Here is a 27000-nt window from a genome sequence, read left to right on the forward strand (position 1 = left end):
ACCCCGGCTCATGCCCCTGCTGTGCCCTGGACTGTCTCCAGTGGTCTTCGGTCCACTCCAGTGGGCTCCGCTCCAGACGGGAGCGTTGCCCCATCGGCGGCCGTACCAGCGCTGCGTGGGATGAAAGGCTGCTTCATCTCTCCTGAGGGCGACGGTCCCTTTGTATACCCAATACGTCGTTATTCCACTGGGGAATTTCGATTCTAGCCAACAGAGAGAGCGTTTGGTTCACGTAAAGAGGGCTGGGTTGTGACAGACCTCACCCGGTGCGGCACCGGCGTCCGGCGTGGCGTCCCCCGCCTGCCGAGCGGAAGTCACGCGCTTCAGGTGCGCGGTTTGTGTCCTGCCTTCTTACTCCTCTTTCACACCCCGGGCAGACGCTGGGGCCGATGTGACCCGCATCGGCAGCTGCAGGCCGCAGCGGGGGAGACGGCACTTCGCTGCGCGAGCCAAGCGAAGGGTGAGCAGCTCAGGCCTAGCTCGCAGCAGAAGGAGGGTGGCACCAAGGAATGCATCTCCTCCACTCGTTAAAGTCAAATTTGCTAATGAGGTCTGCTTCAGCGCCGCGCTGACAGCCACAGGACGTACTGGGTGTGCTAGCTCCAGCGCTGCTGGAGTGAAGTCAGCTTTCTCTCCCGATGCTTTCTCATTACTTCATGCACTTGGCAGCTGCTAACAGGCTGGACAAGGCTTAGCCAAAATAAGGACTGATGTAGCAACATGGAAAAGACTATTTAGCGTTTCCAAACACTCTTCCTGGGGAGATGGCAGGAGGGGGAGGAGGAACTGCGCTCTGTGCGTTCGCTTGCGGCGGTGCTGTCAGACTTGAGCAGCTCTTTGTCGGGCGGGAGGACGGCGAGGGCAGGCGTCTCCGCCGGGCCCACGCTCGGTTCCTGCCAGCCGGGCGGCTTCATCCCCAGCCGGCCTGAGCCCCGGCCCCAGCGAGCTGCCCTGCGGCGTGGTGCTGGAGGTGCGAGGTGCGCTGGTATCGAACAGATCCCTTCCAAAAGGGGCTAGTAGTGAGCTGAGAATATTTGGATAAACTCGCCAGCCCTCAGGGCTAGAAAAGGGCTTTTGTTCCTGTAAAGGAAAAGGCTGTTACGCTGCCATAGGATGACTGGCTGCAGTCCAGTAAAAACCAAACTTGAAGTATAAAAAATGATTAGGAGTGTCAAAGGAAGGATCTTTTACTGGAGGTCAGATACTTCTTTTTCTTTATTAGCATGCGAGATGCGCATCTATGGCCTAGCTTTGGTCAGGAGCGACGGCTCTGTTAGGAATACTGCCCATCAGCACGGAGAGCGTTGTGCCAAGGCGGGGGGGCTGCAGGTCGGGGCTGCACTGCGGTGCTGTCCCCTGCACCGGTCCCTCCCCGCGCCCCTCGTTTCCCCAGCCTGTTAATTTTCTGGCTACCTGGTTCCAGGTTCCAGGCTTCAGCTTACCACAATTGACCGTACCCGCTGCCGAACCCTTGAGCAAGGCCTCGGGTGTATAGCACAGGTATAAACCGAGTGTTCTATCCGCACCCCAGTGTCGGTGTAGCTTTGCTTTTGAACACCCTTTCCACCCCCAAAGTGGTTTGCAAACGTTCAGACGGCTGTTGACAGGCAGACTCTTCCTTTCTGCTCTTGGGAACTGGAGAAGGGAGCTGGCAGAGCCCCTGCTGCCAGGTAACTCTTTCCCCAGCCCGCCGGTGACTGCGTTCTGGTGCGCGCTGGCGATCCCCGGGCAGAGCGGCGCGGGGTGTAGCTTTGTCCTCTCTCGGCTTGTGTTCTGAGCTGAACGGTGACACGACGGAGAGCGGGGTGTGGGGAGGTAGCCCTTTCGGACGGAAGAGGTAGGTTTGTTAAGGAAAGCAGAGAAAAAAGCGAGCGAGTGAGCTGAAGCCGTGTGAAATCACCCACAGAGGTGCAGCCAACAGATTCTTGAGTCCATGTGCCCGCTTCGGTCTTTTTTTAATGATACGCTTCAGTGTAAAATGTAAAGGACATATTTGGTGCAAATGTTTTCCTAAGATTTATTTTTATCTAATCGCTTATGAAAGTTGTACTGACTTTAAAGAACAGATTTGCTAACCACCCATAAACCATGTTTTTCTGCTTTAATTAAACCGTTTTTGTCCATGAGGTTTTGTTCACACACTGACAACATCAGTATAAATATATCTCTGCCAGAGTGATTAATAAAAGCGGGCAGCTCAAGGGAGAAAGCATATGTGTCATATCATCTTTGTAGACTCTACCATTGTATAGTTCTTCCAAAAGAAGTTAAGAATTGCCCCAATTAAAATGTTATGTGGCTTATGTATGTTCAGAGTTAATTTGGTATAATTGAATTTATGTTCATCCTTAGAAAACTCATGGGGCTGCCAGATACAGACAGGAATCATTTATACCGTGGAATACTACGCTATTAGGTTTTTTTAAAGGCTGTAGGATTAGGACTCAATAAACTGTTTCAGCAGCCTTTCAAGGCTTGTAAAGTTGCCTCAACTTACTGTGTGTGTATTTGCAAAGGGAATGAAGACAAAATTCTTGTTTTCACCGCGTTTCAATTATTTTGCACGCTGAAGCGCTGCTAAAACTGTGAGGTGGTGCTTCCTACTTAGCATTAAATTAATACTTTTTATTATGATTGAAAGGAGTTCGTGAAGTCCTGTGTGCTATAATCTATGATTTTTAACTTCAAAATAAGCTAAGAAAGCTGTCGCAAAAAAGTGTCTCTGTCTGTTAATGAAGAGGACTTTCGGGTTAGTAGCAGGCGGGTGTTCCACACACTTGAAGTCTTTCACTTTTTTCCCAAGAGCATTGCAGTGGTGGAAGAGTGTTCCGTTTGAAGAGAGACAACCGTCCTCACGTGTAGTGTGCCTGAGGCTTGACTTGAGAAAATAATCGCGGTTTCTGTGCTGTTCATGTACTACAAAAATCCTCAAGCCTCTTTTTCCCAGCATTTTGCTTTGTGTCCTGTCTCGTGTTTGACTGGCACAAGTAGGGTTTTCGCAGCCGTCCTGAGGAAAGCGCGCGTCTTACAGTAGGTGCTCACTTGCCGCAGTAATAGCTGCGATCCTGAGATCCCAGGAACAAGCAAACTCTGTGCAAGCAGCAAACGTCTTCCCTGTTTAACGTGCAGGAAAAGAGCAGCCCAGGTGGGACGTGGGTTCCCTCTTCCTGACCCGAGAATCCTGGTGTACTCTCCTTTACTTTAACAGCTGAGGCATGTTCCCGTACTGTAGTGGGGCCATTTTGGAAAGCAAATATTTGTCGTCCTCAGCTCTGTCTTCTGGATCGACGTCTGGCTTTCCAATAGTTGAGAAAATTGCTGTAAAAGGCAGATGCTGAGGTTTTTTGTTGGTTTGTTGGTTTTTTTACTTCCATTTGGCTTCAAAACAGCTAATCTTAAAAAGCGCAGAAGTCATCTTCTGTCGGATTAGAAGGTGGATCAAAATGCAAAACGTTGGCTTTAGTGGTCCAGCCGTGTCTCTGAGACTTGAGATAAGTGCCCACAGAAGATAAGAAATTTTGCGTGGAGGTTATTGGAATCCCCTTAACTCAAACCTGCCTTGCTCAGGCATTGCAAGATACACGGTACATCAGATTATGTATTGTTTTGAGAGCCACTGTCAGAGAACCAGATGTGTTGGAATTGCCTAAGTAAAATAACCTGAGCAGAACCTGAGCAGAGGCGTCTGCATACCTTTCGTTTGACACTTTGCTGTGGCTTTCCATCTGAGCAGTCGCCTTAACAACATCATTCTGCTGCACTGTCTTTTGACCCAGAGATGGTATAAGATCCGAGCTGGAGATTTTGAAATGTTGTTTCTCAGCGTATTCAGAGGGCAGGGCAGATTTATCATCAGAATCAATTCCCTGGAATATATCATTTCATAAGTGGGTGAATTGGCTTGGGGTAAAGTTCATTCAGCCGGCACTTGGGACTGTGCAATTTACCCTTGTACTTCTTAAAACTACGATTTCAGTCTGTGATGTCAGACAAGATACTTGTTTAGTTTCAGCTGCAGAGAGGTCAGATCACCACGCTTTAGAAGGAAATAGCTGAATCGGTCCTTCACTGGTCAGAATTTTGGAAAGGGCAACAAGTTTTCGCTTGAAGAATTCTACAGCTTGCTTTATTCAAAGAAAGAGATTTGCGCATATTTGAGCGTGGGGGGGTAATAGTCAGATTTCTTTGGGGGTGCAAAAGCCAGAAAAGGAAGTTGTTGTTCTAGGGTGGCGTGTGGAAGTAAAAGGTCTGTAGATAAGGTGCTCCCTGAGCCGAGATCCGTGCATGTCACTCCTCCTTCTAGCAAACAGCGTGACAAGACGTTGTCTTGAACCAGGGCTCCCTGTGACGGATACGAGAAGCAACGAGCCGTAGCAACGGGATAAAATGGGGCAGTGGGACCGGGCTGTGGTTCCGTTGCCGCCCCTGGAGCCTCCCGGGCTGGAGCCGTTTGACAGGCTATTGGAAAAAGGGCTGGCGAATGGCTGGCAGGGAATACCCCTCTTCGGGCAGCGGGGTGGACCAGGTGACGCCGCATATCTCCCTCGGAGCACTTTAGATAACAGTAACACCATCGGCTCAGGGTCGTCTTGGTGTCTCCAACGTATCGGAGATGCCAGAGCGTGCGGATGGCTCTAGACCAGCCTCCTGGCTTGCACACCTTCATTTTTAGGGCTCTCCTCCTTCAGGACGTGCCGCAGACAGTGTGCTGCTGCCACTGGACCGGCAGGTAGTCTGTGGGTCACCTGGTGTGGACCCCGACACCTCTCTCCTTCAGATGTAATGCACGTGAAGTATCCCTGACCAGGTTGATGCACCCCTTCCGGGCGTCAGGCCGTTCAACTAGCAGGAGTATTACGGTTCTGAGATTTCGGTGAGGAACGAGCACCCCAGAATTCCCTTTGAGTGGTTGTGTTAGAGGGCAACGTATTACATTCAGTGCATAAGTTTGAAGGAAAATGACTTTGCTCGTTTTGTTCATGTGCATCTGTTGAGTGAGAATGATGCTAACTTGCAGGGAGCTGCCAGGGGGTGGCTCCCCTTCTGTACAAGCACTTTTATATCTTCAGATAGGAAGGGGCTCCAAAACCCTTTTTTCTGGTGCAGAAACAAACCGCTGGAGGCAAAGGTGTCCAGCCCTGGTGTCCCCAGTTCTCATTGTAGGGACACTTGGATTGAAGACGAGCCGTGCGTAAGAATTACAAACCGAAGCTCTTCTCCGAGATGTAGAGTGTAGGAACGGTCTCCCTCTCCCTCGGGAGGCGAACTAGCCCGGGAGCAGATTGTCTAGAAGCTGGAAGCGCTCTGAGGACCTGCTTTCCTTACCTCGCTCCCGTCATTCAGCGCACATCCCTGTGCTGCAAGGCAAAGGGACGGACTGAGCCTGGGCGCTTCACTGCGCACTCACAGCTGAGGCGCTGCCTCCCTGCCCCCGGTCCCCCAAACCAGAGAGCTGTCCTTGTCCCTCGAGCAGCCCAAGGCAGGGCGAGCAACGGATTCTTGATCCTCCTTCCCAGCCCGCAGGTTTGTGCCGGCGGGCGGTACGCCGCGCTGCGGCCGGGCCCTGCCTCGCTGTCCTGCCCACGCTACCTGAGCATCCCTGAGGGAGCGAGTCGAGTACCGGACCCCAGAGAAATACTCGGTTCCACCTTTCTGCTGGCAACGTCTCTTGCGATCTCGTTTGTACGTATTTTTGAAATAAATCAGTAGGCAGCTTTTACGCAGGATGTCGCTCAGCAGGGTGGGAGCCTCCGGTGCTGCTGTGGAACGGGTGCACAGGCTTCATCGCCTCATTTTTGCACCTTCTTTTGGTAATGTTTTCGGTAAATATCAGCTATAAAGAAATCACATGTTTCAGCTTTATGAGAGGTGAGTGGTGCATTGTTACTACATCAGGAGAAAATGTCTCTCTGGCTTGGCGTGAGATGGCTGCTTTGTTTTCCAAGCTCTTTAAAGAGGGGGCTGCCGTTCCTGGTTTTGGTCAGCTGCGTGGCTCGGGAGGGAAACCTATAATATCCTCTCGATCTTTTTCTCAGTGCCAGCCCGGTGCACAAACTCATCGATTTCACACCTTCTAAAGAGCACGAGAACAGTCTGCAAAGCAGCCGCCTTACTCATTTCTGATAAGAAAGGTTAGGAGGGCTGAGCTTCCCCCAGATCGTGGCACCTTTGGGGGTTTCCTGTGTAAATGAAACCCCGGTGCAGCTGCGCTGGCAGTGCTGTCAGCTGGGGGGGAGGGTGAGCCTTGCTTTGCTTGAGGGTTTCTTTTTTGTTTTGTTTTCTTTTTTGAAATCTCTGTTCTGGAAGTGGAAGGTCATGGCTAAAGCTATGGTGATAGGCACCTTTTGGCCTGTAAATTCAAGGCATCTAAAGCCGCTATGTGGAAGAGCAGGCACTTCCAGCTGAATATGCCTAGACTACTCGATTGCCATTATGTATGCTGACATGAAAAGTAGGGAAGGATAATAATCCTCTGCATTAGGCCTGTCCTCGCTGGTAAGTTTTGCGCTAAAAGAGCGTGATACCTGTCCTACTCGCCCGCTCTTCCTTGCTTCGCCGCTCTGAACCGCACCTTGGGCAGCCTTTTTGTCGGCGGTGCCCTTCTTTGCGCAGTCGCATCTAGTACGGGTCGGTCATGGCCAGCTTGAGCCTTGTTTAAATAGCACCTAAGGCAGGGTGCTTATGTATGGGTGCTTCCGCACGCGGGACAGAAGCTATGGGTGAAGACAGAAGCGAGACCAACGCGGTGTTTGGCGTTGGCGTGGACGTAACCGTCACTGGTCACGTGCAGAATAAAACCTTATGTCCTTTCCTACCTCTCGAGAGACTTACCAGCTCGGTCTTGTCATGTTGCTTATAGCCTACCCTGCCGGAAATTTTTGTTCCCTGTACTTTTGATTCCCAGTAATTTTAGTTCCCTGACAGAAAGTTTGATTTGTGATATGCTGAGGTGGTCAAAGCGTGGCCCAAGCACCAAAACCAGGTGGCAGGAGAAGTCCATATATTGAGCTTTAAGAACAATTCTCTTCTCAGTTTTAGGGAGAGAGACACAGGAGTCGTATCCATCAAATATACCACAGGACATGGCCTTAATTATACGGACATCAGCTTCTTGCATCTTCCTGCTACTTGAACTTGGGCCCTATATCCCCGAGTTTATTAATTAAATGGGAAATACGTGTGATTTCAAGAACCTCAGACCTCAGCTATCTGGAGTCATTCACCTTTCCCTGGGGTACCTGTGTAATCGATGTTATAATTTGTTTTATGCATTATTAATGATCAAGTATAATCTGAGGGCAAGTGGTTTGCAGGGGCAGGGAGTGGAGCTGCCAGGACTGCCAGATAACAGTCCAAATTCTTCCCGAGGAAGAGGCTCGTAAGAGGCCGTAAGACACTGTCGTTTCACATGGGTCGTCTCATGCTGGATCCTTCCGCAGACTTTGCTAACGCTGTGAAAAGGCTGGTATTTTGTAATTGGTATTAGCAGTATAAATGGGCATTTGAAGTCTCTGCTACTTTTTTGGCCAGAGTGTAACATGTGGCAAATGGTTTTGGCACTTGGTGCTTCCAATAAATCACTCTCAAGAGGTCTACATGTTAGTGGTGTTCCACAACTCCATTCCCAAAACGTTATTAAAATAAAGTTGTAGTAATAAGAAATGATTTAAAACAAGCAGCAGTAACCTCCATACGTACTGATCTAGCGAAACACCCAAAGCACACCTAAAGAAGCTGATCAGAATCTGTTTTTAAGGTCACCTGTGTTTTCATAACAGCAGTAACACCTTTGGAGTATGAATAAGGGGAAGGAGCCCATTTCTTTGGTTTCATCATAACAGATAATGCATGTCTTGCCACTTTTAATGTTCAGTGTAAAGCCTCAGTTCCTGGAAACAAGCGATTAGTACAGGACCTCAGGTTTCTTAATTGCCTTGGGGGAACCCCAAGGTGAATCAATTACAGACAACAGACTCAGAAACCCAAAAGAAAGCAAAGAGAATCCGTCAGCGTTTTTATCACCTTATGAATTTTAAGACAACCATGCGATTTTGGGGCCCTAGCCTGCAGAATTTGCAGCAATTCGCTGCTTCGTGCTGCGTACGTTGCCTTGTACCTGAGGATGTTGTAATGTTCGCTTTCGCGCCGTCAGAAATGGCTCATCGTAACTTCTGCAGAGAATCATTCATTTTGGGTCCTCAGCAGAACGTATGTGAATATTTCCGACAAAAAGACCCGTGTGGAACTGGCGTGTCCCCCATGCCGCACGACTCGGCCTGCCGAGGGACCACAAATGCTGGGCAGGCGATAAGGAAAAGTGATCAGAAAGAGAGCGGTCAGACTTCCTTGGGCAGCTACCTACTTTGGCACTTTTACACCAGGAACCAGGTGTTCGTAGGACAACATCTACCATTTCCAAGGGGCAGGCCTGGCCGCTAGAAGTGGCAAAATTCCCCAAGGCTGAGCATCATCGCGATGCATGTAACAAGCTTGTAGAGCAATGAGGCTAAGACTTGGAAGCCTTGCAAATCTGTTCAAAGTAATGTTGAGCCGGACGCTTTGCCCAGTGAGCGCTCTGGAGCCGGACGCCTCCACACCGCGCCAGGGGCTGCTGAGAGTTTTGTCCCGTACAATGGGCCGGTGTACTGCTTAGGGAAATTTAGGAAGAAGTCTTAGGTGTCCGGCTGTGCAGCGCCCTCAGCTGGGTTATCGGAATTGTTCGCTTTTGAAAAACAGCAAAGCTCACTTAGCTGGCGCGCTGGGAAAAAAGGGTGGAGGGGAGCTGTTCGGGGAGCTGTGTCTCAAGTGTCCAGAGGACTGCTGGAGAAATTACCACCAGAAATTGTTCCCCTCTTACTACAATAAGGTTCTGTTCGGCTTCTGGGCCTGCGTTCGCTCCCTTTTGCCAGGAGTGCTGCTCTGGTCTTCCTTCCCCTTGGCTAATTGGCACTCTTCCATTCGAGAGACCCTTTTTAGCACCACATCTTCCTTTTGAAATAGCACCAGGCTAATCGTACCCTAAAGCATTTTGTATCTCCGCAGAAGCTGTAAGACGCTACTGAATTGTATCTGTTTTAATCCCTTGGACCAGCACTGGAAGTTCAGCACTGCTGTACTTCTCGCTTCTGCTCCCTCTTCCTAAGTGAAATGAAATGTTCCGAAACTCCAGATCCTCATCCGCCTGCCAGTACTGTCTGTCTTTTGTTTATCATATCAAGACTTCTCTCCAGCTCCCATTTATTTTTCATCTGTTAAGCTTTTAGAACTTTACTAATGACTATTTTTTAAAATGAGAAAAAAAGAAGTAGAATACAAAAGTGTGATGTCTTGAACTCTTTCAAGGAGGGGGGGCAGAACTTCAAAGTTTTTCTGTGTGTATATTGCAGAGAACTGGAAATCCCTTTCTTGACTTGTGTGTACAAAGTCTGAGGCAACCCTGTGATTTGATTCAAGCATAATTTTTTACGGTTTGCTGTTTAATTTAAGTCAGTGTGGTATGAATTACGTTACTAGTGAAAAATGAGCTTTCATTGAGATAAATGCCTGCCATCATCTTGAAAGTCATCTTCTGTTTTGACATTTTTACTTTATGTTTTTCTGCGTGGTGATTAGATGTTGCTGTGCAAGCTTAGCCGATTGCTCTCAGAGAGAATGAGGGTGGGAGAGAAAGACAAGGGGGTGGAATTGGTTTCGTGCATCAACAGGAGCTGGCGGTGGTAGCACCTTCTTCGACATCCCGTGTTATTGGGGGTTGTCCTCTGGATGGCAAAACTGCACCTCCGAAGCAAGAATATGAGGAGCGTTATGTACGGGAAAGGGAAAGCAGAGCCGGTGTTGATTTCTCTCAAGAGTTCTTGGCTTCTCTTTATCCCTTTGCATAGAACCTGCTCTGCCGTGTAATCAATACGGCGTCTGAAACACTGCAGTGCCTGTTGTATCAAGCCGCTTTGTAGAGCAGGAGATGCTTTCATGGAGATGGTATTTAAGGAGCTCTGTAAATGGTGTGCTATATAATTATGGTGGCTGTTGGTTTCTCCTGCGAGGCTTTGTATTGATGGTCAGGTCTGATGTACGTTCAGCTGGAACGCATCTGCTGAGCTTGAAAGACACATCGATGACACCGCAATTTTGCAGACTTTTTATCCTCATGCAAAGCTAAGTGACACATAGGAAACGCTCACTGGCTGCTTTGTGCTGCTACGTAAGAGAATAGCAGTTAATAATGGGCAGACCTTCAAAAGGCTCAGTTGGATCCAAATATACTCAAGAAGCTCAGCCTCACTTACACAGCTTGTGTGAGCTATCCAGACTCCTCTGCTTCAGAAATTGAACGGGACGTTTTGGTAGAAAACAGCCTCATTTCATGTGATTTCTCGTGTTCTTTAGATGTGGTGGAAAAAAGAATGAGAAGGTTATTTTCCCGTGACAGAAGTATGTCTCAGTAACAGCCTTCCCTGCAGCTTGCTGATACTTTTCCTTCAGATCCGTCATGAAACCAGATAATACGGCAGCACAACAGCAGACTCAGAAACACATACACCAGTGGAAAATTTCCACTCCAGATGTGCGGCTTGAGTGGGAGTGAAAGTTCAGAAACATTCATACTTTTCTAAAAACCTGAATCGGCCTCTCTCCCATCGGCTGCAGCGGTTGCTCCTGCCTCTGCCCGGCACCGCAGATCTGCCTGCCCCAGCGCTCTCCGGCTGGGTTGCCTCTCGCCCGTGGTTCTCCTCGCTCTGTCTCAGTACCGGCGAGACAGCAACACGCTTCTCTGAGAGGAGGAGATCCGTACAGATTTCTTTTCCTCTGCTCTGAGCTTTTGCAGCATTTGGATACGCTGGGCTTTTGTCGCAGAGCCCGTGGTTTCCACGCGTGCTGCCGTTCCGCTGAAGATCTGAAAGTCTGCTTGCAAACGGGAGTGAGGCCACTCCTGAGGATGGCCACCCAGCCAGTTCACGGAGCCGGAAGGTCAGTCGCAGAGGAGTTAAGTTTTCTGATCTGCAGTTATTTAACAGAACTTCACTCCCAGGAGGGGCCCCTGGAGTCCCCTGGACTACACGCGTCCCGTGGGCGTGCATGAGTGTTTTGAAGACGAGGGCCTGAGTAGCTCAGGCTGATGGCGAGAGGTCTTCTGCACCCACGCAAGTGAAAGCACAGGTAGAGGCTTTCAGGAGTTGCATTTTCCCTCCTTACCATCTGGCATTTCTGGGGACGGGGAGCTGGCTTCAGGCTATGCTGGAGGACCTCACATTCGGACAAGAGATTTGCACAAAGAAAAGTCGTTCTCCTGGAGTATTCTTAGAGCTTTTCCCGTGGCCCGAAGCTGGGGGCAGCAAACAGGTTGGGTTTGGCTCAGCTGCTCTTCCCATCAGTTTTCAGTGCTATGACCTGGTTTTGTCTGACACGTTTCTCATTAACTCTTTGTCAAATCACCAGGAAGCCTGCTTAATTGCAAGCGGAGTGCTGAATTTATGAGTTCATCTAGGCTTCGTGTCTACACATTGACAGAGGTGTTTCTCTGGACGAAGTCTTTTTCTTTTCGTTTTGTGGCAAGAATGGACTTTCTGTTTCAGTTACTTCTGAAAGTCATAAATTGTAGCAGTCCCTCCCTCTCCTTTATTTAAAAGAAGCACAACAAAACTTCATGGCAACAGTTTATTGCTCTAAATCAGCTTGTGGGTCATTAAAGCAAAAAGAAAAAAAAAGGGGGGGGGGGAAAAATCTCCCTCTAACTCCTGCCAAATAAAATGCGTACATCAGCCAAACTGTCAAAGGCAGATCCTGCAACTATGGGATGAGAAGGTTTATTACACTTTCAGCTTCTGGGGAGGGATGTTATAGCAACAGGACGCTGGGTCACTGATGGCAAACTCATGGTTGCTTCGTTTCTTCATGCACACTAGGAATCCATTAAGCTAACTGACGACAGATCCCTAGGCATTCCAGTCCTACAGCACACCTCTGCGGAGGCCAAATGTTGGACGCTGCCCATTAAAATGTGAAAGAAACAGCCCAACAGAGAGCCCACAAATTAGAGAAGCAGGAAACCTCAAATGATGTGCAAAAAAAATTGTAAACGTTCAAGAGAATTTTTCCATAACTTTTGCTTCATAACTCAGCATTTCTGATGTTAATAAATTATGAAACAGAGCCTTTGCAAGATCAATGCGCCTTTTGGACTCGGATCCTGAATGCTGCTCAGCAGACAGCAGATGAAGCTGCAAAGTGAGTCCTGGAACATGACAACAATTTCCTTTTGGCTGGATAGAGATGAGTCTGAACCACAACCACAGCCAGCATTCGGGGTCTGGATCCAAAATCCGTGTCTCTGCAATGGGCCAATTTAAACCCCTGTCGTCCAAATAAACGTGAAGGTGCATTTGTTTTAACCAGACAGACTGAAGAGGATGAGGACTGCAGCATGGGGAAAAGGTAGCGTTCTGTGAAAAGACAGCAAACGTCTCGGCAAGGCAAAATCGTGGCACAAAATCGGCTAGGAAGGGGAGTGGAGTTGAGAACGCTTGGATGAACTGTTGGACTTGAAGACACAAGTGAAGGGAGGTGCCTTGCGTTAATAAATACAAAGTACACACTGAACTTGCAATCTGCAGCAGAAGGAAAAAAGATGAACTTAGTCTTTGACATGTTCAGTGAAAAAAAAAAAGCAATGAGAAATCCCTGGGAAGGTATTGGGTGGGTGGGATAAAATGGAAGACAGATCAGAGGGAGATGAGGCAAAGGAGATGCTCCCACAGTAATTAATTTTTTATGAGAATGCCCACAGGCTGCAATCCAGTTGAAAACTTACTTTTCAACAGATCTACAGGTGCACATGTCTGTAGTTTAACGTGGGGAAAAGGTAGGAGAGGGGAAAAGGTAGGAGACACAACGTGTTCTCGCACTGACGCAGCTTTGTGGGGCAGTGATACTGTAGTTTGGATCGTAGGTAATCAAGAAAGTGAAGTGCGGTGCCCTGAAACTGGCTGGAGTCTCAGCACGTAATGGTTTTAGACTTGCAAAAATGTTACCGATTACTCATTATAAATTTCTTTTTTCCTCCCTTATCTTCCCCCTCTCCTTTTCCTCTGATAACTTCTTTTGATGTCTAAGCCAAATTACCCATCAGAAGTACCTCTCTACCCCCTCACTGACTGCAGAGCTAGCCTGAGCGCAAAGAATAAGCGCAAGTACAGCTATTAAATTTCAACTCCACCAAGTCAGATTCCTGCTAATTACACGTGATTTTCTGTTGGGTTTTTTATTCCTGTGGCGGCTTTTTTTTTTTCCCCGTTGGTGCTAAATATCTGATGTCAGCCTTCACCTGTCCAGGAAAACAGGGATGTCTAAGGATGAACGGTCTTACCATTAAAGCTACTGATTAGTCCTTGGTAGAGATGAACTGAGTCCTGGTCTTAACAGCAAATAACCAGCTGCTTCAGTAGAGCTAGATACAGTGTACTGTGATCAAACATTGGCACAGGCTGCCCAGGGAGGTGATGGAGTCACCATCACTGGAAGTGTTCAAAAAACGTGTGGACGTGGCACTTCGGGACATGGTTTTGTGGGCTTGGTGGTGTTGGGTTGATGGTTGGACTTCGTGATCTTAAAGGTCTTTTCCGACCTTAACGATTCTGTGATTCTGTGACTGCTTTCATGTGTACATCCCAAATCAGGGGGCTGTGGTGGATTGAACCTTCCCGCAGTCCGCTGTGGGATGAATCGCTCTGGGCTGCCATTCGCTATCTTTCTTTTACCCGTAGATAATACTATTTGCCCCCTTTTCTTTCTCCATTTGGTCTTCTTCAGAAGTGCTGGTCATGCTTCTTCTAAAAAACATGTAAAAATGAATTATTTTTGTGCGTTCCAACAGCAAGCCTTCAAACAGAAGATCTTTTATTGACAACAACTTGTAAACAGTTGGTTTGAAGAATTTCGGCAGAGGAAATTTCTGATTTCCTTCTGGTCTAAACTGGAAGACGATGTGGTAAAAGGTTTCAGTTTGCTTTTCCGGAGTTTTTTACAGTGGAGGGGAAGAGGGACTTAGAAGATTATTCTGTGTGTGCACATTTGGCAGAGGAAAAAATACATACTGCAGATAGTAATTTGTGACTGCTGTTGGATCTCTCAGTACTTTTAAAATTGCGATACAACTGTCATAAAGAACATCAGAAAGGAGCGTGAGTGTGTGAACTTGATCTTTAATTAGAGGTGTCAAGCACAGAGAGCTGGTCTTGCTCAATAATGCTGGTACTCTGTAACTGGTCCTGCAGCACTCTGTACGCTCAGTTGACTGTAGGTACCGTATCCCCCTGAGTCTGAGAAAAATCATCCTTTCCAGAGAGCGTGACACCTTGTCAGACAAATACTGAAGCATCCTAGTAAATTAACCTTTAAAAGATTTGCCAACCTTTGAGCGAGCACCTGTATTTCTTACTTCAGCTGTAGGGGAAAGGCATATGCTACGTGCTTGCAAATACTGATATTTTTATGGAACAATTCTCATTTAAAGGTGGGGTTTATAAGACTAGCCTGTGTTCTTGTAGATACTGTCTTGCTTTTATTTTTGTACCTAGAATGAATTGCAAGTATCAAATGAATACCTAACTGCCAGGGACTAAATAACTAGTAGTTAAACGCATACCTACCTTTGCCTGCTGCTGGATTGCGGGCACACAGGAAAAAAAGCCAGTATTATTAATCGGGCAGATAGTGGTCCTTGAAAATCAGAAAGCTAGATAAATCTAGACTTACAAGGGTTTACACCAAGTGAAACTGTAGACCAGCCATTCTAAAAAACTTTGCTAATAATCTCTTCCAGATCTTTATATCCTATTGTGGTTGATTTTTACTTATTCCTGATGAACATGTCCTCCTCAGAATTAACCAGCGAGTGAAACTGCAGCACACAGAAGCGGCAAAAGGCAAAGTCAGGCCTCTCCGGTGTGCATAAAAGGTAGCACATCTAAAATGTACCGTTTGGAAAGCGTTTCTGCTTCTACACCGACACCAGGGGTGGCAGTGGAAGCCCAGCTCTCCCCCGGGGTGGCAGGAGCAGTCTGAATGCAAAGGAGGGGACATTGTTCAAGGAGGACACCTGCACAGGTCGAGAACTTCATCCCGCATGGCTTGACTCCCTCGTCGGTGCCTTAATTACAGGCTCAGGATTTCCTGCCTTCACGTGCTGCCGGATGGTGATGCTTCCATCGTTCAGGGTCATGACGACAGAGTGGTACTCCTCCTTTTCTGGTGTTCCAGTCGCTCGCACCTTTCGCCGTTCTTCCCGGAATTGGCCAGCTCCGTGCGCAGATGTTCCGCCGCGCACTACGCCGCCACGATCTCCATCTCAGGGTCTGCCCCTCTGCTCAAATGCCGTTCTGTTGTTTCGGCTTGAACTGTAGCCTCTCGTCATTGCACTGCCCGCCTGCTTCCAGCCCATTGCAGTTGCAAAGGGAAAACGTGTTAGTAAAAAGCCTGGGAAATTCCCTAGGCAAAAATAATGCCTTTTACTAATATATGTAATGGGATAGGAGAACTCGCATAATTACTCCACTGTGGTTCAGCTGGCAAGTGATAACTCACTGCTGTTTAACAGCGGTATTGCCGGTAATACTCCGTCCACTCTCTTCTACCTCCGTAACATTTATTTCATTTCCCAGCTGTTCCAATTTCAAAGGTTCCTTATGGATGACAACAGAAGCAAACCATTCTGTAAGGGACAGTAATATGCAAAATGCCATTCAGTGACGCTGCTGGCCCTTAGTTCGTGATACCTTGTTCTATTTATGTAGAGCAGAGTGAGTGCGTGTGAAAAACAGGGGCTTAAGTTCTCAGGGTTTCATACAACTACTTTTTTTCTCATTCTGATCTGTGAGATTTCACACCCCCTGTTTGGGTTTTAAAGCTCCATTCAGATAAAACCACAGGGTTTCAGGTGATTTCTAGCTAAGACAGGACCTCGTTCTGAAGCGGAGCTGTCGAGCCTTGTGCAGGGGCCCTGCAAAACAGTGGGTGAATTTGAGCCGAGTTCTGGGTTTTACCAGAGCTATCTGAGTGTCTTCAACCAAACAATTCTACGATATGAAAGAGGGTGTCTGTAAGACACAGGATGAAATAAAATAAACTATTTGTGTAGTCCTGGACTTTGCCATATTGTATTCCCAGGGTGACTTCATGTCACTGATTGCTGCTGTATAAATTAATGGTCCTGGGAGGCTAGTGGGCTGCTGCTTCTTCAAACCATTAAAAACTATACACTACATCCCCCGCCTGTTCAGTGGCTTCAAAGCGACAGCTGAACACTGATGATTCATCTCAGTTTTGTTTTCCAAAGGGTTTTTCGTGGGAGCCGTTACCACTCTCTTGTCTAGGTGTGTCCCCCTTCCGCCCCTCGAGGTGCTGGCATGGCTTTTCAGCTTCGTTAGCTAATTGGGGTCCAGTAAGGCTGAGACAAGTACTTCAATCTCAACAGTCAACAGCTTTAGTCAACTTCCATGTTCCTAGAGGTTCCCCGAGATTAAACAGAAGTTATAGTTACTTAACTTGAGTAGACTCAGTAGAGCTTTTCAACGAACATTAAGAACACGTTTTTTGTTGGGTTTTTTTTTTTTGCAAAGTCCAAACTGCCTTAAATTGGCTTCCTGTGACATTACTGCTATGTATCAGGCCTTCGCTGTTAGGGGTAGAGCTGAAGGGGAGGTGACCAAGGGCATCTAGATGCCATCTCAGTTACTGAGAAGGAGTCTTCTTAGGGAAGAGCAGGGGCTTTTGTGGGGTCTCACTTCCCGTCCCAGTCACCGAAGAGTAAATTCAGCCCCTCCAGGTGGTTCTTTTAAAATCTTCAGGGCCCTGACTAAATGCAACTGGTTTTGAGAGGAGTATCTACAGAAAACAAAGCCATCAAACACACTCCCAAAATCCCTTTGCATGTGATATGTCTTCGATTTGATTCATACATGTATTTACCTTTTGACATGAATTGGTGGCTCCTGACTGGGTGTTCGCATCATCCTTCACCTTGGCGTGAGACCGAACCTCGGCAGCCCTGGTGCACGCTGGCAGCTGGAGGCTTAACGGCAAGTGCACGGTTTTACGTCCTCACTGTGGTGCAAACAGGGCTTATGGTGGGACCCAGATCTGTAGGTGTTCCTACGGGCCTCCCCACAGGAGGTCACGCCTCGCAGCCTCAGGGCCGGTGTGGGGCAGGGCAGGGGAGGAGCCCGGGCACGTGACGGCCGCTGAGAACCCGTAGCCAGCACGAAGTGCAGCAGCTCGTCCTTCAGACGTGGGGAGCTGGAAACCCCGGTGCTCCTTGCTGTGAAATGGCTCGCTCGTGCTGTTGGGTTCAGCTCTTGGCTACGTCCGGTAACACTTTTTAATGATCTGAGACTCACGTGCCCAAGGAAATTCCTCTATCCCCTTTCTTTTTCCCCTTGGAAAAGGGAACTGTCTTTACTGTGGGAGAAGGAATCGGGCGAGGCCCTGGTTATGGTCGAGGAGGCAACTGGGAGAGAAAGAGAAAACCCCAGGGCGGGCTGGGGCGGAGCGGCTGGACCGGCGAGCAGCGATGGGATTGAGCGCGACTGGCTCGGCAGGGCTGCGGGGGCTGAAGGGGAGCGGGCCCGGGCTTTGCAAGCGAAGAGACCCGGTGCCAGGCGCAGCGGAGGTGGGAAGGAGCGGGGACCGAGGCTTGCCCTGGCAAGGGGACAGGCATTGAGGAGGTGAGAGGAGATGTTTGCGAGCTCGGGAAAGAGGGTGAGACAGCAAAAAGATGTCAAGGTTGATGGGTGAGGAACCCGGGATTTGGAGAAAAAACCCTGAGTCCTGAAAGTTAGGGCTGCCTGGCAAAACGCTTGGCACTGGGCTTCAGAGGCAGGGCTGGATAATTTGGGACTAACTAGGTGGCGTGGGGTGAAATCTGGGGAAACGGGCAAAAGATTTGTGTTTACTGCCCTGCGGTCCTCTTGAGTGCCTGAATATACGTCGTTTCCCCTCTCCTCTACCACAAAGTCCCTTTGAGACCCCGGGGCAGAGAGCTGCTGAAGGGATGGGGACTTGCCGCTGCCCTTGCGCCCGCGCGGCTGCCGGGCGTGCTGCGTGGCGCGTGGTGGGGCCTCCTGCGCGAGCCACGTGCGCGGTGCCTGAAGACACGAGGAGGGATTGCTGCTGCTACAGCTTGCTTGAAAAACAAAACGAACAGGAGGGGAATGAAACAAAATACTGGGAGTTAGCTCCCATAAGCCAGAATTTGCTGATAGCATTTGAAGAAGCTTGCCGGCAGAAGTTGTCTCGTGTGCAGTGTCTGACTTGTGCTTTACATACTGGTTTGGACAGGGGAGCTCTCTTTCATTTGCTAACCTGAGTAGCTAGCCCAGCTCTAGAAATTAACTGGCAGTGTGGCAAAGGACGTTGCCCGTGCAACTCCTGTTTTCTTTACTCAGGAAGCTGGAATGCGAGGCATGAACAAGGCAGGGTTTTTCTCCAAGAGGAAGGATGATGTTTCGCGGCCAAGACAGTTGAATTGAAAAGTAAACTCCGTCACTGCTTCTGCCGCTGTGTTCTGAGGAAGTCACTGAAGCCAAACTTGCCTGAAGTGGCCGCTAATTGCATGTTCCTCATTATCTTTGTCGGAATGCCCAACTTGAGATCTGGGAGTCTAATCTGCAGAGCTGCCGCCGGATCAGGTGGGGCTCTGCTCCGGGCCCTGAACGTGAGCGGTAGCCTGAAAACACGGCAGCATGCAGGAACGTGTCAGGTGTTCAGTGGCCATCTCTTTGTCTTATTTCTTGAGCTATAAAGTGAGTTTATTTAGGAAGCCCTCACAAGTGTGTTATGGAGCTTGAGGGCCATCTGGGTGCACGGCGTTGCCGTGCGTAGTATTTGTTTAAAATACTTTCGTGCGTTACTCTAATGCGGCTCTTTGACCTTCTGCGCTTTGCTGTTATTAGAGACAGAGCCTATCCATTTAGCTGAGGCTGCCGAGGTCTAATTGGTAAGCACTAATGGCACGATTTTCCCTTTGTCCATTTTAATACATGTAGCTTGAGCAAAAAGGGCTAGTGCCAGAGCTGAGAGACCAGGGCACGTCTACTGGGACCACTGTGGAGAGATGGGAGCTTTCTTGGTGATGCTGCGGATGGCCAGCCTGGGCTGGTGCTGGAAGCTCGCAGAGCCAATGCTGGCAGGGTCATAGAATCATAGAATCATAGAAAAAGTTGGAAAAGATCTCTAAGATGATCAGGCCCTGACGCTCCGTGGGTGCTTGGAGCTGTGGAGCGAGAGTCTCGGCCGACAGCGTCGCTCCGAGATTGCTCAGTCTGACCTTATACTTGATTTGTTGCTGTCATCACTGTGTTTTAATTTTTCTTTTCCTTTGTTCCTACCTTTCCTTTTTCCTCTGTCTTGAAATAGATGGGAAAGTGTTATTGTATCCCATGAGATTTTGAGAGAATTAATTGCTAGTAAAAGCATGTTAAGAGCTTTTGATGACTGAAGTAATTTGCAATGACACAGGCTCTGGTAGGGGTAGAGAGAAATCTAAGTCTAGGGAAAAAAGGATTTTCTGTAATAAGGAGGCCCACTTCTGAGCAGAATACAGTCTTGCCATACTTTGGAGCCAAAGGGCTTTTCCTCGTCTTGGTGGTGTCCTGTGTAATTTTTAAAATGTGCTTTTTTGAGGGAGTTGCAAAACAGATCGTCACAGATGTTGGTAGGGAATGCTGAGCATTTTTCCTGTTTCTCTATCATCGAATTTGCTTTGCGATCTTAAGAAAGAAAAAATACTAAGTCCTTGGAGGTTCTGCTAAGCAGGAACTTCTGCTTTACGACTAAGAGCTGATTTTAGTCTCGTCATACGTCTCCTTATTAATTATATACACCAGCCGGCTTTCTCCTTTCTATTTCTTGTTTGGAATCCTGCGTTGCGAATAATTCTCCTTTCTTTCTTCTTTCTGCAGCTGTCATTTGATATCGGATGACCCATATCTGTCTTCTTCTCCTGTTCTTCTACAGATTGCTGATGACCTGGGAAGTGAGAAATTCTGTATTGATGCTAGCCAGAGTGGAGCCGGGAACTGGCTGAAGTACATCCGCGTGGCCTGTTCCTGTGACGAACAGAATCTTGCTGTGTGTCACGTTAACGACCAGGTAATGACTTTGCAATTACTGGGTTGCTGTGCTCACCTCACCACTTCAACAGATGCTGGGGTGGGTCGGCCAGAGGATAGTGTGTAGTGGCAGCACTGAATGGAAGCGACGGAGGGATTCATCTATTCAGCAGCTCTGCTGCGGCATCCCTGAAACGATGGAAAGCCCCTGGACTCATGTGATCTTCCCGTCCTTGACTCCTCGTGCGGTGGGGAAGACGGTGTGAAATGTTAACACCTGGTGTGAAACATGGGTTATGTTGACAAAGCACGATGAGACAAATGGAAACCAGCAGCGGGTAGTTTGTTGCCATCAAAACCGTAGAAAGTTTATGTTACCAGTTGACAGTGGTGGGTAAAGAGCGCGATTCCAAGCTGTGAGCTCAGTCGTCGTCTGTATTTAAGAGGGGAGTGGGAGACGGTTTGCGCGCCTGCCGAGGAGAAGGAAAAGCAGAGACCTACTCAGCTTATTACAGAAGTGCTGGTAGAGCGGTCTGTAGGTGGGGGTGTGGGCGAGGGATATTACATGGAATTAATAGGATTTTGATAACGTTAGCTAATGTTTGTAAAGTTCTTTGAAGTTTAAACCCAAAAATGGATTCAAGAGGAGCAATCCAAGTTGGGAATTTCACAAACCTCAAATTGAGTACAGTTCAAATCTAAGTCACTGTTTCAGACCTAATTTAAATGAGAAATGCAGTCTGAACGTTATTACCAGTTAGCAAACAGGAGGCATATTTGGATGCACACAAAAAGGGAGCTGAGGATGGAAAAATACACTTCTAACAAAAACATTTAAAAATCCATAGCTGACAGGGAAGCTAGAGTGAATCTGAAGTAAGCCAGCTCATGTAAAATGAGAATAGCTCGGGGCGCGCCAAAGTGTCATGCCACTTTGTGAACTTCGTTCCTGTTTTAAAATGCTTTTAAATAACTTAACTTTGGATGCAGGAAAAAACAAACCCCCCAAAATCACAAATGTTCATGATTTAAGCAATCTAGAAGAGATTGAGGCACAAAGCTCTAAATTTCAGCCTGCTTAGTTAAAATGAGCTGCTGATTGCTTCAGTGCCCACTCACCACTACTCACAAGGGCTCTTACAACAAGGAGCCTTCTAACCAAGAGCCAACATTTATCATCAACTCCTTGTCTTACACCGTGAGCCGCTTGGTGCTTTCTGTGACGTGCACTGCGCTGCTCCCGTGTCTCAGTTTCATAGAATGACGGGATAAATGTCTTGGGGCCATTACATTTTCCCTCACCTGTTACTTAGGTCTTTTCCCGTCCTTCATTCTGCGCAGAAAATACCGGTTTGCGGGAGTGTGCGACTGACCCGGCTTCCTTGCCGTGCATCCTCCAGCTCATCTGAGCACAAAACTACTAGACTGAGGGATGCCTTTTTGGCCTCCCAGAAGGCTCAGCAGCACCAGCGCAACTGCACACGCTATCTGGCGCTTCCCAGCACTTCGCGTGTAACTACAGCTTTAGCCAGCTGGATATGTTCACTTCTTAACGGTAGAGTTTTGCTCGGTGGTCTATGCGGGTGACTTTTTCCTCGCATTCATCCTTGCAGAAGGGTGGTGAAGCTGTTACCGGGAATTTTTACTGGCAGCGGTAGAAAAGCACAAATATTAAAAGAGGAGAAAACCAAATAGTTTGAATTTGGGTTTCTTAAAAAAAGTCTTAGACTGGGGAAGGAAACTGAGTTCATACAGGTTTTTTTATGTGAACGCATATTTCTTCTTTTTAAAATGTTAACTCGTACACTGCTGGCTTTTCCTGGGTTCTTAAAAATGCTTAGATTAAGGAATATATATATACACACACACACACACAAAATGTGCCAGAAACCTGAAGGCTGTATGACGTTCTATTCTAGGCACAGTCCGCTGCATGTCCTTCTGTCCTTGCCCCTCATCCGGAGATTTTTTGGTTGTGCATATTTTTAGTGCATGCAGCAATCTGGTTGGAAGGAACAGCTATTTATTATACATGCTCATCTTCTTGTCTTTTTTTTTTTTCCTCTGTAGTGACCACCCATTTACAGCTTCTTCATACACAAATTTACTAAAAGTCACATGAAAGGGAGTGGGTAGCAAATGCTTCTTCAGGAGGAAGACAGTAAGGTCAGGCTAGCGGGAATGAAAAAACCCAGTGTAAATAGCAGCAGGTGATGATGGTCGATAACTAGAGGCACCTGATGCTTTGGGGGCGAGGAGTGAAGTCAGAGTAAGGATGTAAGGTGTTGATCACGACAGCCTGTGGTCTCATTTGCATGGCAGCAGTATTTACAGCAATCAGCAGCACCTTTAAATCTTTGTGGATTTTTCTGTTATTATTTATCGAGGAGACAACTGAAGCACGTTTGTTCTGGAATTTCCTATTCAGTCCAGGTTTTCTCTCGCACCACTGCTACACAAAACCAAGTCTCGCTACTTTCTCTCCTGGAAGGAGTCTCGTGTTGGTGGTTACTTCTTTTGTCGAAACTGATAGTAATTATTCTGGATTGTGAAGCTTCAACAGGTAAAGATGGCAGTGAGCATATTTGGTTGTCAAAAAAACTAAGAGAGCGAGATGTGAAATAGAAATAGAAAAATGTCAAACAGCCCATAAGCCCGTGCGTCTGCGAACCAATACGCGCTTTCACCAAACTCAGTGAATTTGTAATTCACAAGTAGCCGAGGTGCCTTTTGGATACACCCACCCTATATTTGAAGTCTTAGACACTCAAAATAGAATTACTAGATTGCAAAACCAAGTTCTTCGTCCTGGTCCTAAGAAACGCCGGGCTATTAAACACCAAAGCAGAAGCGGCATATGTTTTCCAAGGTACTGTCGGTAGCCCTAGGTGGAGGACACAAAATGTTTTTACGCTTCATTACTTTTTCTTTAGCTGATGTCAATATGAGTTCCGTACTAACAGAAAGGGGCTGTGGGGGTGTTACAGACCATTCTCCTGCGGATGCCTCCGCGTGGGAGCAGTTTTGTTCGTGTGGTGGCGTCACTGCAGTCAAGGGCACTGAGCTGGATTCCTCGCAGAAGCGTGTGTTTCTGGCCAGGGCCGTCGTATGCTTTAACAATGCGTCTCCTCATTTTCCCTGTGGCATATATTTAGAGAACTGAATTTGCGTCAACTTCAAACTTTCCTTTCTGCGCACAGAGCCCCACACACGGTTCGTTCGGGGGGAGGTTCTGCTGGGTGCTGGTGCCGCGAGCATCCCGCGGCTGAGAAAGGAGAGGTTGAGGAGAGGAGAGCTCTCAGGCCCTTCCGAGAGTGACTCCTAAAGCCGGAAACATGTTATAAATTTTCAGAATGACTAAGCATTGCTAATTTCTACCTAGTGCTTTCTCCTAATGCTGCTGCTTTTAACTTTATTTAATTTCACGTTGCTAGCAGGGCACGTTTTTTTCCGTAACGGGGACTCAGAAAACCGGGAGAAAGGCTTTGTCATTCCTGTTCAGTAGGCATGCAAAGATCTGGGACTTGTTTGTGAGTACATAAAGAAAAGAAAAGCTTTTGCAATAAAAGATTAGCCACAAAATAGCTAAGCAGCATTGCGATGATAGGAGCCAGGACAAGCTTTTAATCAAAACCATTTGCTTTTCAGCAAAAAAATAAACATGTTTAGGTGGGGAGATGGTCCTTTGTGCCCCGCCCCCCCCCCCGCCCCGCTTCTGTTCTTCTTTACACTCCTGTAACTGGGAACATTCCCAGGAACATACAGAGAATTTTCCTGGATTTTTAATGAAGTACTTGACAGCAGAATCTGGACCTCTGAATGTTGGGGTTTTTCTCCAATTTGCAGATTAAAAATGCTGCTATTGAGGAGGAGATCAGCTGAGACATTTCATTAACTATTTTTCAATTTTCAAATGTAAAATAATGTTAACCGGTTTTCCTTACATTTATTCTTACTTGATAGGTTTTTGGAAAGAACAGAAGATCCTTGATTGACTGAGATAATTGTGCTTCTAAAGGAGGATGGAAAAGAATGGTAGAAAAATGATATGATTTTCTAAGTGCGTCTGGAAAATGATACATGACTCCTGTTTTATTTTTTCATGCTGCTACTGCTGCCTTCATGGGGCAAATACTTCAGCAGTTTAGCTGTTCTTATTCAGGAGACTGCAGTATTAAACAGAGTATACGTAATAAATATCATAGCCATGCGCTTGCTTTCAGGATGATAGCTGCTTCTCTCGTTTGTCTTACATATATTGCAAAAAAGAAGGACTAACAGGAGCTGCAGTGCTGGAAAAAATCAGGCCTCTGTTCGATAAGCCAGTCTTCCGTGTGTGTGTACAACAGAGATATTTTATATGTGTTTTACATACATATTCAGTGACCCTGTTCAGGATTCCTAGGTATGCAATACAAGGCCTTAAAAAGAGGAAATAAAAAGCAATGTGGCTTGGTTGGAACAAAGGGAAGGCAATTCCAGAGGAGGAAAACATCTGAACAAAAGCAAAATGTGCAGCCCTGTTCTGGCCAGAACTCCGCAAGGCCAAACTTCTGCGTGCTCACTCTCCTTGAGCCAGCCAGGCACAGATATAGGTCTGACGGTTGTCTTAGCCGAACAGCAGGTAGAAATATTTGCCGTGTTGTTTCATTGGATTGCTAGCCTAGTTAACTATTCGCAAGACAAGAACGTAAAGCAACCGCTTTTTAGCTCGTTTTGAATTGTCTTTGTCCGTCACTTGTGCTGCGTGCTGCTGCAGTCGGTGGCTGCGGGGTTTGATCTCTAGGTAAACGCCGCAGCTGTTTTCTCGGTTATCCTGGGCGCTTTTTTCCGAAAGTCCAAACCAGTTGCCACAGCGAAGCGAAGATAAATAGTAGCCAGAACTCACACAGCAGGTAAACAGTGCTGTTGCTTCTCAAAGATACCTAAATAACGAGGTAATACTGTTCTCACTCGACACGTTTCTTCTCCATCTATTGCCTCAATATTGGAAACAGTTAAACAATTACCGCATTGTTTCCGAGCTGTGTCTGCCTCAAGAACACTTTTTCTCAGAGGAAAGATGTACGGCTTTGATTACTTCGTGCTCTGCTCTGAGTGAGATCAGCCTCAGAATGCGATTGTGTGTTGCGGTTCTGTATTATCGATACTTTCAGGAATCGTACCGAATTGCTTGGTTATGTGCTGCAAAATGTTGTAGCCGGAGCCAGCTTTCTATTACACCGAGTTTACGTCCACAGAAGCAGTTGCAGAGCAGATCTGTGTATTGAGCCCCGACTGGAAGAGGATTCCTCTGTTGTTTTCTTTTACCTTCCTTTTTTTCTTCTTGCTTTGGTGCCCCATGCCTAGGATAATTTTGATTAAAATCAAGAAATGTAGTACTTTCAATTGTCTGTGAGAGCACTGCCCAAACCCTGGTTATATTCTTAACTGTTTTATGTTAAATAAAACTGACCGGTAATTAGGAGAGGTGCCCCTTTTGTTGTGAGAAATAAGGAGCGAAAATGTGTGGAATTTTTATATAAATGATGAACATAAATGCTTTATGAATGTAAATGTTCTGATGGATTAGTAAATCTGATCTTTTTGGGTGCACAACAAACAAAAAAGGAAAGCAAACACAGCAGTAGTTTTAATTAATTCAGACCATCAGTAGCATGATTGCAAGACGAAGTTAATTATTATAATGAAATGTTTGATGAAATTACTGTGACTCTGGCAGAATCCAACTTTTCCCTAATCATTAATGAAGCTTGTACTGTATTTCTTGAAAGACCGAAACAGACGTGTTTTTATATACAAGGAGCTACTTTGTCCTGCGAACAAACAGGAGAGGTAGAGGAGTTAAAGCCTGCGGTACAGTGGCAACGTTTGCCATTTAGTGTTACAATTCTGAGGGATTTTTCCAGTGTAAAATTGGTGAATGTAGCTATGAGCTAGGTGTACCTTTTAGACTGTGGGTTGCATTTTAGTGCTCGTTTGGTTTTGGGTTACTAGCTGAAAGAGAAATGTCCGTTAAGAGCCGTTTTGAGTGCTTTTCTTGTTTCTCTCAGCTAGCTGCAAGTGACGGCACATTTTGAGTGCTGTTTTACCGACTCAAGCCCTAAGCTCTGTGCTTATTTCTAGCCTTCCTTTTTCAGGCAGGTTTGCCATTAAACTCAGTGCGGTTTGGTCCCGGGAAAGGCTTTTCTTGTTGAACAAGCAGGCAGGAAAGAGAGTTGGAGTGCAAAGGGAAAAAATTAATGAGAAAAAGGAGACTTTTATACCACTTGCAGTTTGCAGTGGCATCCATAGAAATCAACTGTCCCATCTGCCTGAAGCAGGGAAGTGCAATCTTTCAGAGACGCCTTCGCCTCCTCACATCCTTACGTAAGCAGGTATCTTGCACTGCTCCGGATTTTTCAGCTGAGGATCTCAAAGCACTGCACAGCGAGATGCTCGGATCCTCCCGGCTGTGCAAGTTCCCGTTTTCTCGTGGCGTGTCGGCTAGATGCCGTGCAGGACGAGGATGGATGTGTCTTCAGCAGAAGAACCGGTCACCAAGCAGTGGAGAATTGTGATGAAAATGATGCCGAGGAGGCCGGCAAGCGTAAGGATGGCTTTCCGTGCGCCTTGGGACCGTTGGTAAATTGCAGGCGGGCAGATTTCGTTTCGCTTCTTACAGGTTTGGTTTTGTGAGCGTGTCCCCGCTGCCGGTTTGAAACTCTCAACGACAGATTTCACGGCCTTTTCCGCTGGGCACTATTAATCTGTTTGCGCACGAGATATTAATATTTCAATTAATTTGCAGCTGAAATTGCGGGCAGTTGAGGGCATGCTTAGGAGAGGATAAACGGAGGCAACGGGAGAAACAGAACACAGCGCGCTAGTGGCGTTTTACCGAGCGGAGGGCTTAGAG

General features: G+C 47.2%; 1 protein-coding gene across 2 annotated transcripts in view; it reads left to right on the plus strand.

The window, feature by feature from the left end:
• The window catches only part of PRDM16 (PR/SET domain 16), a gene marked incomplete at both ends in the record, with an annotated part of 337348 nt that overhangs the window by 266480 nt on the left and 43868 nt on the right, over positions 1-27000 (plus strand). For both annotated transcript variants that reach the window (XM_082009472.1, XM_082009473.1), the window contains one exon: positions 20008-20142. In XM_082009472.1, coding sequence (XP_081865598.1) covers positions 20008-20142 — 135 coding nt within the window. The remainder of the gene's footprint in view (positions 1-20007; positions 20143-27000) is intronic.

The sequence above is a fragment of the Phaethon aethereus genome (assembly GCF_964289735.1).
Source record: "Phaethon aethereus genome assembly, chromosome: 21".
NCBI classification, from domain to species: domain Eukaryota; kingdom Metazoa; phylum Chordata; class Aves; order Phaethontiformes; family Phaethontidae; genus Phaethon; species Phaethon aethereus.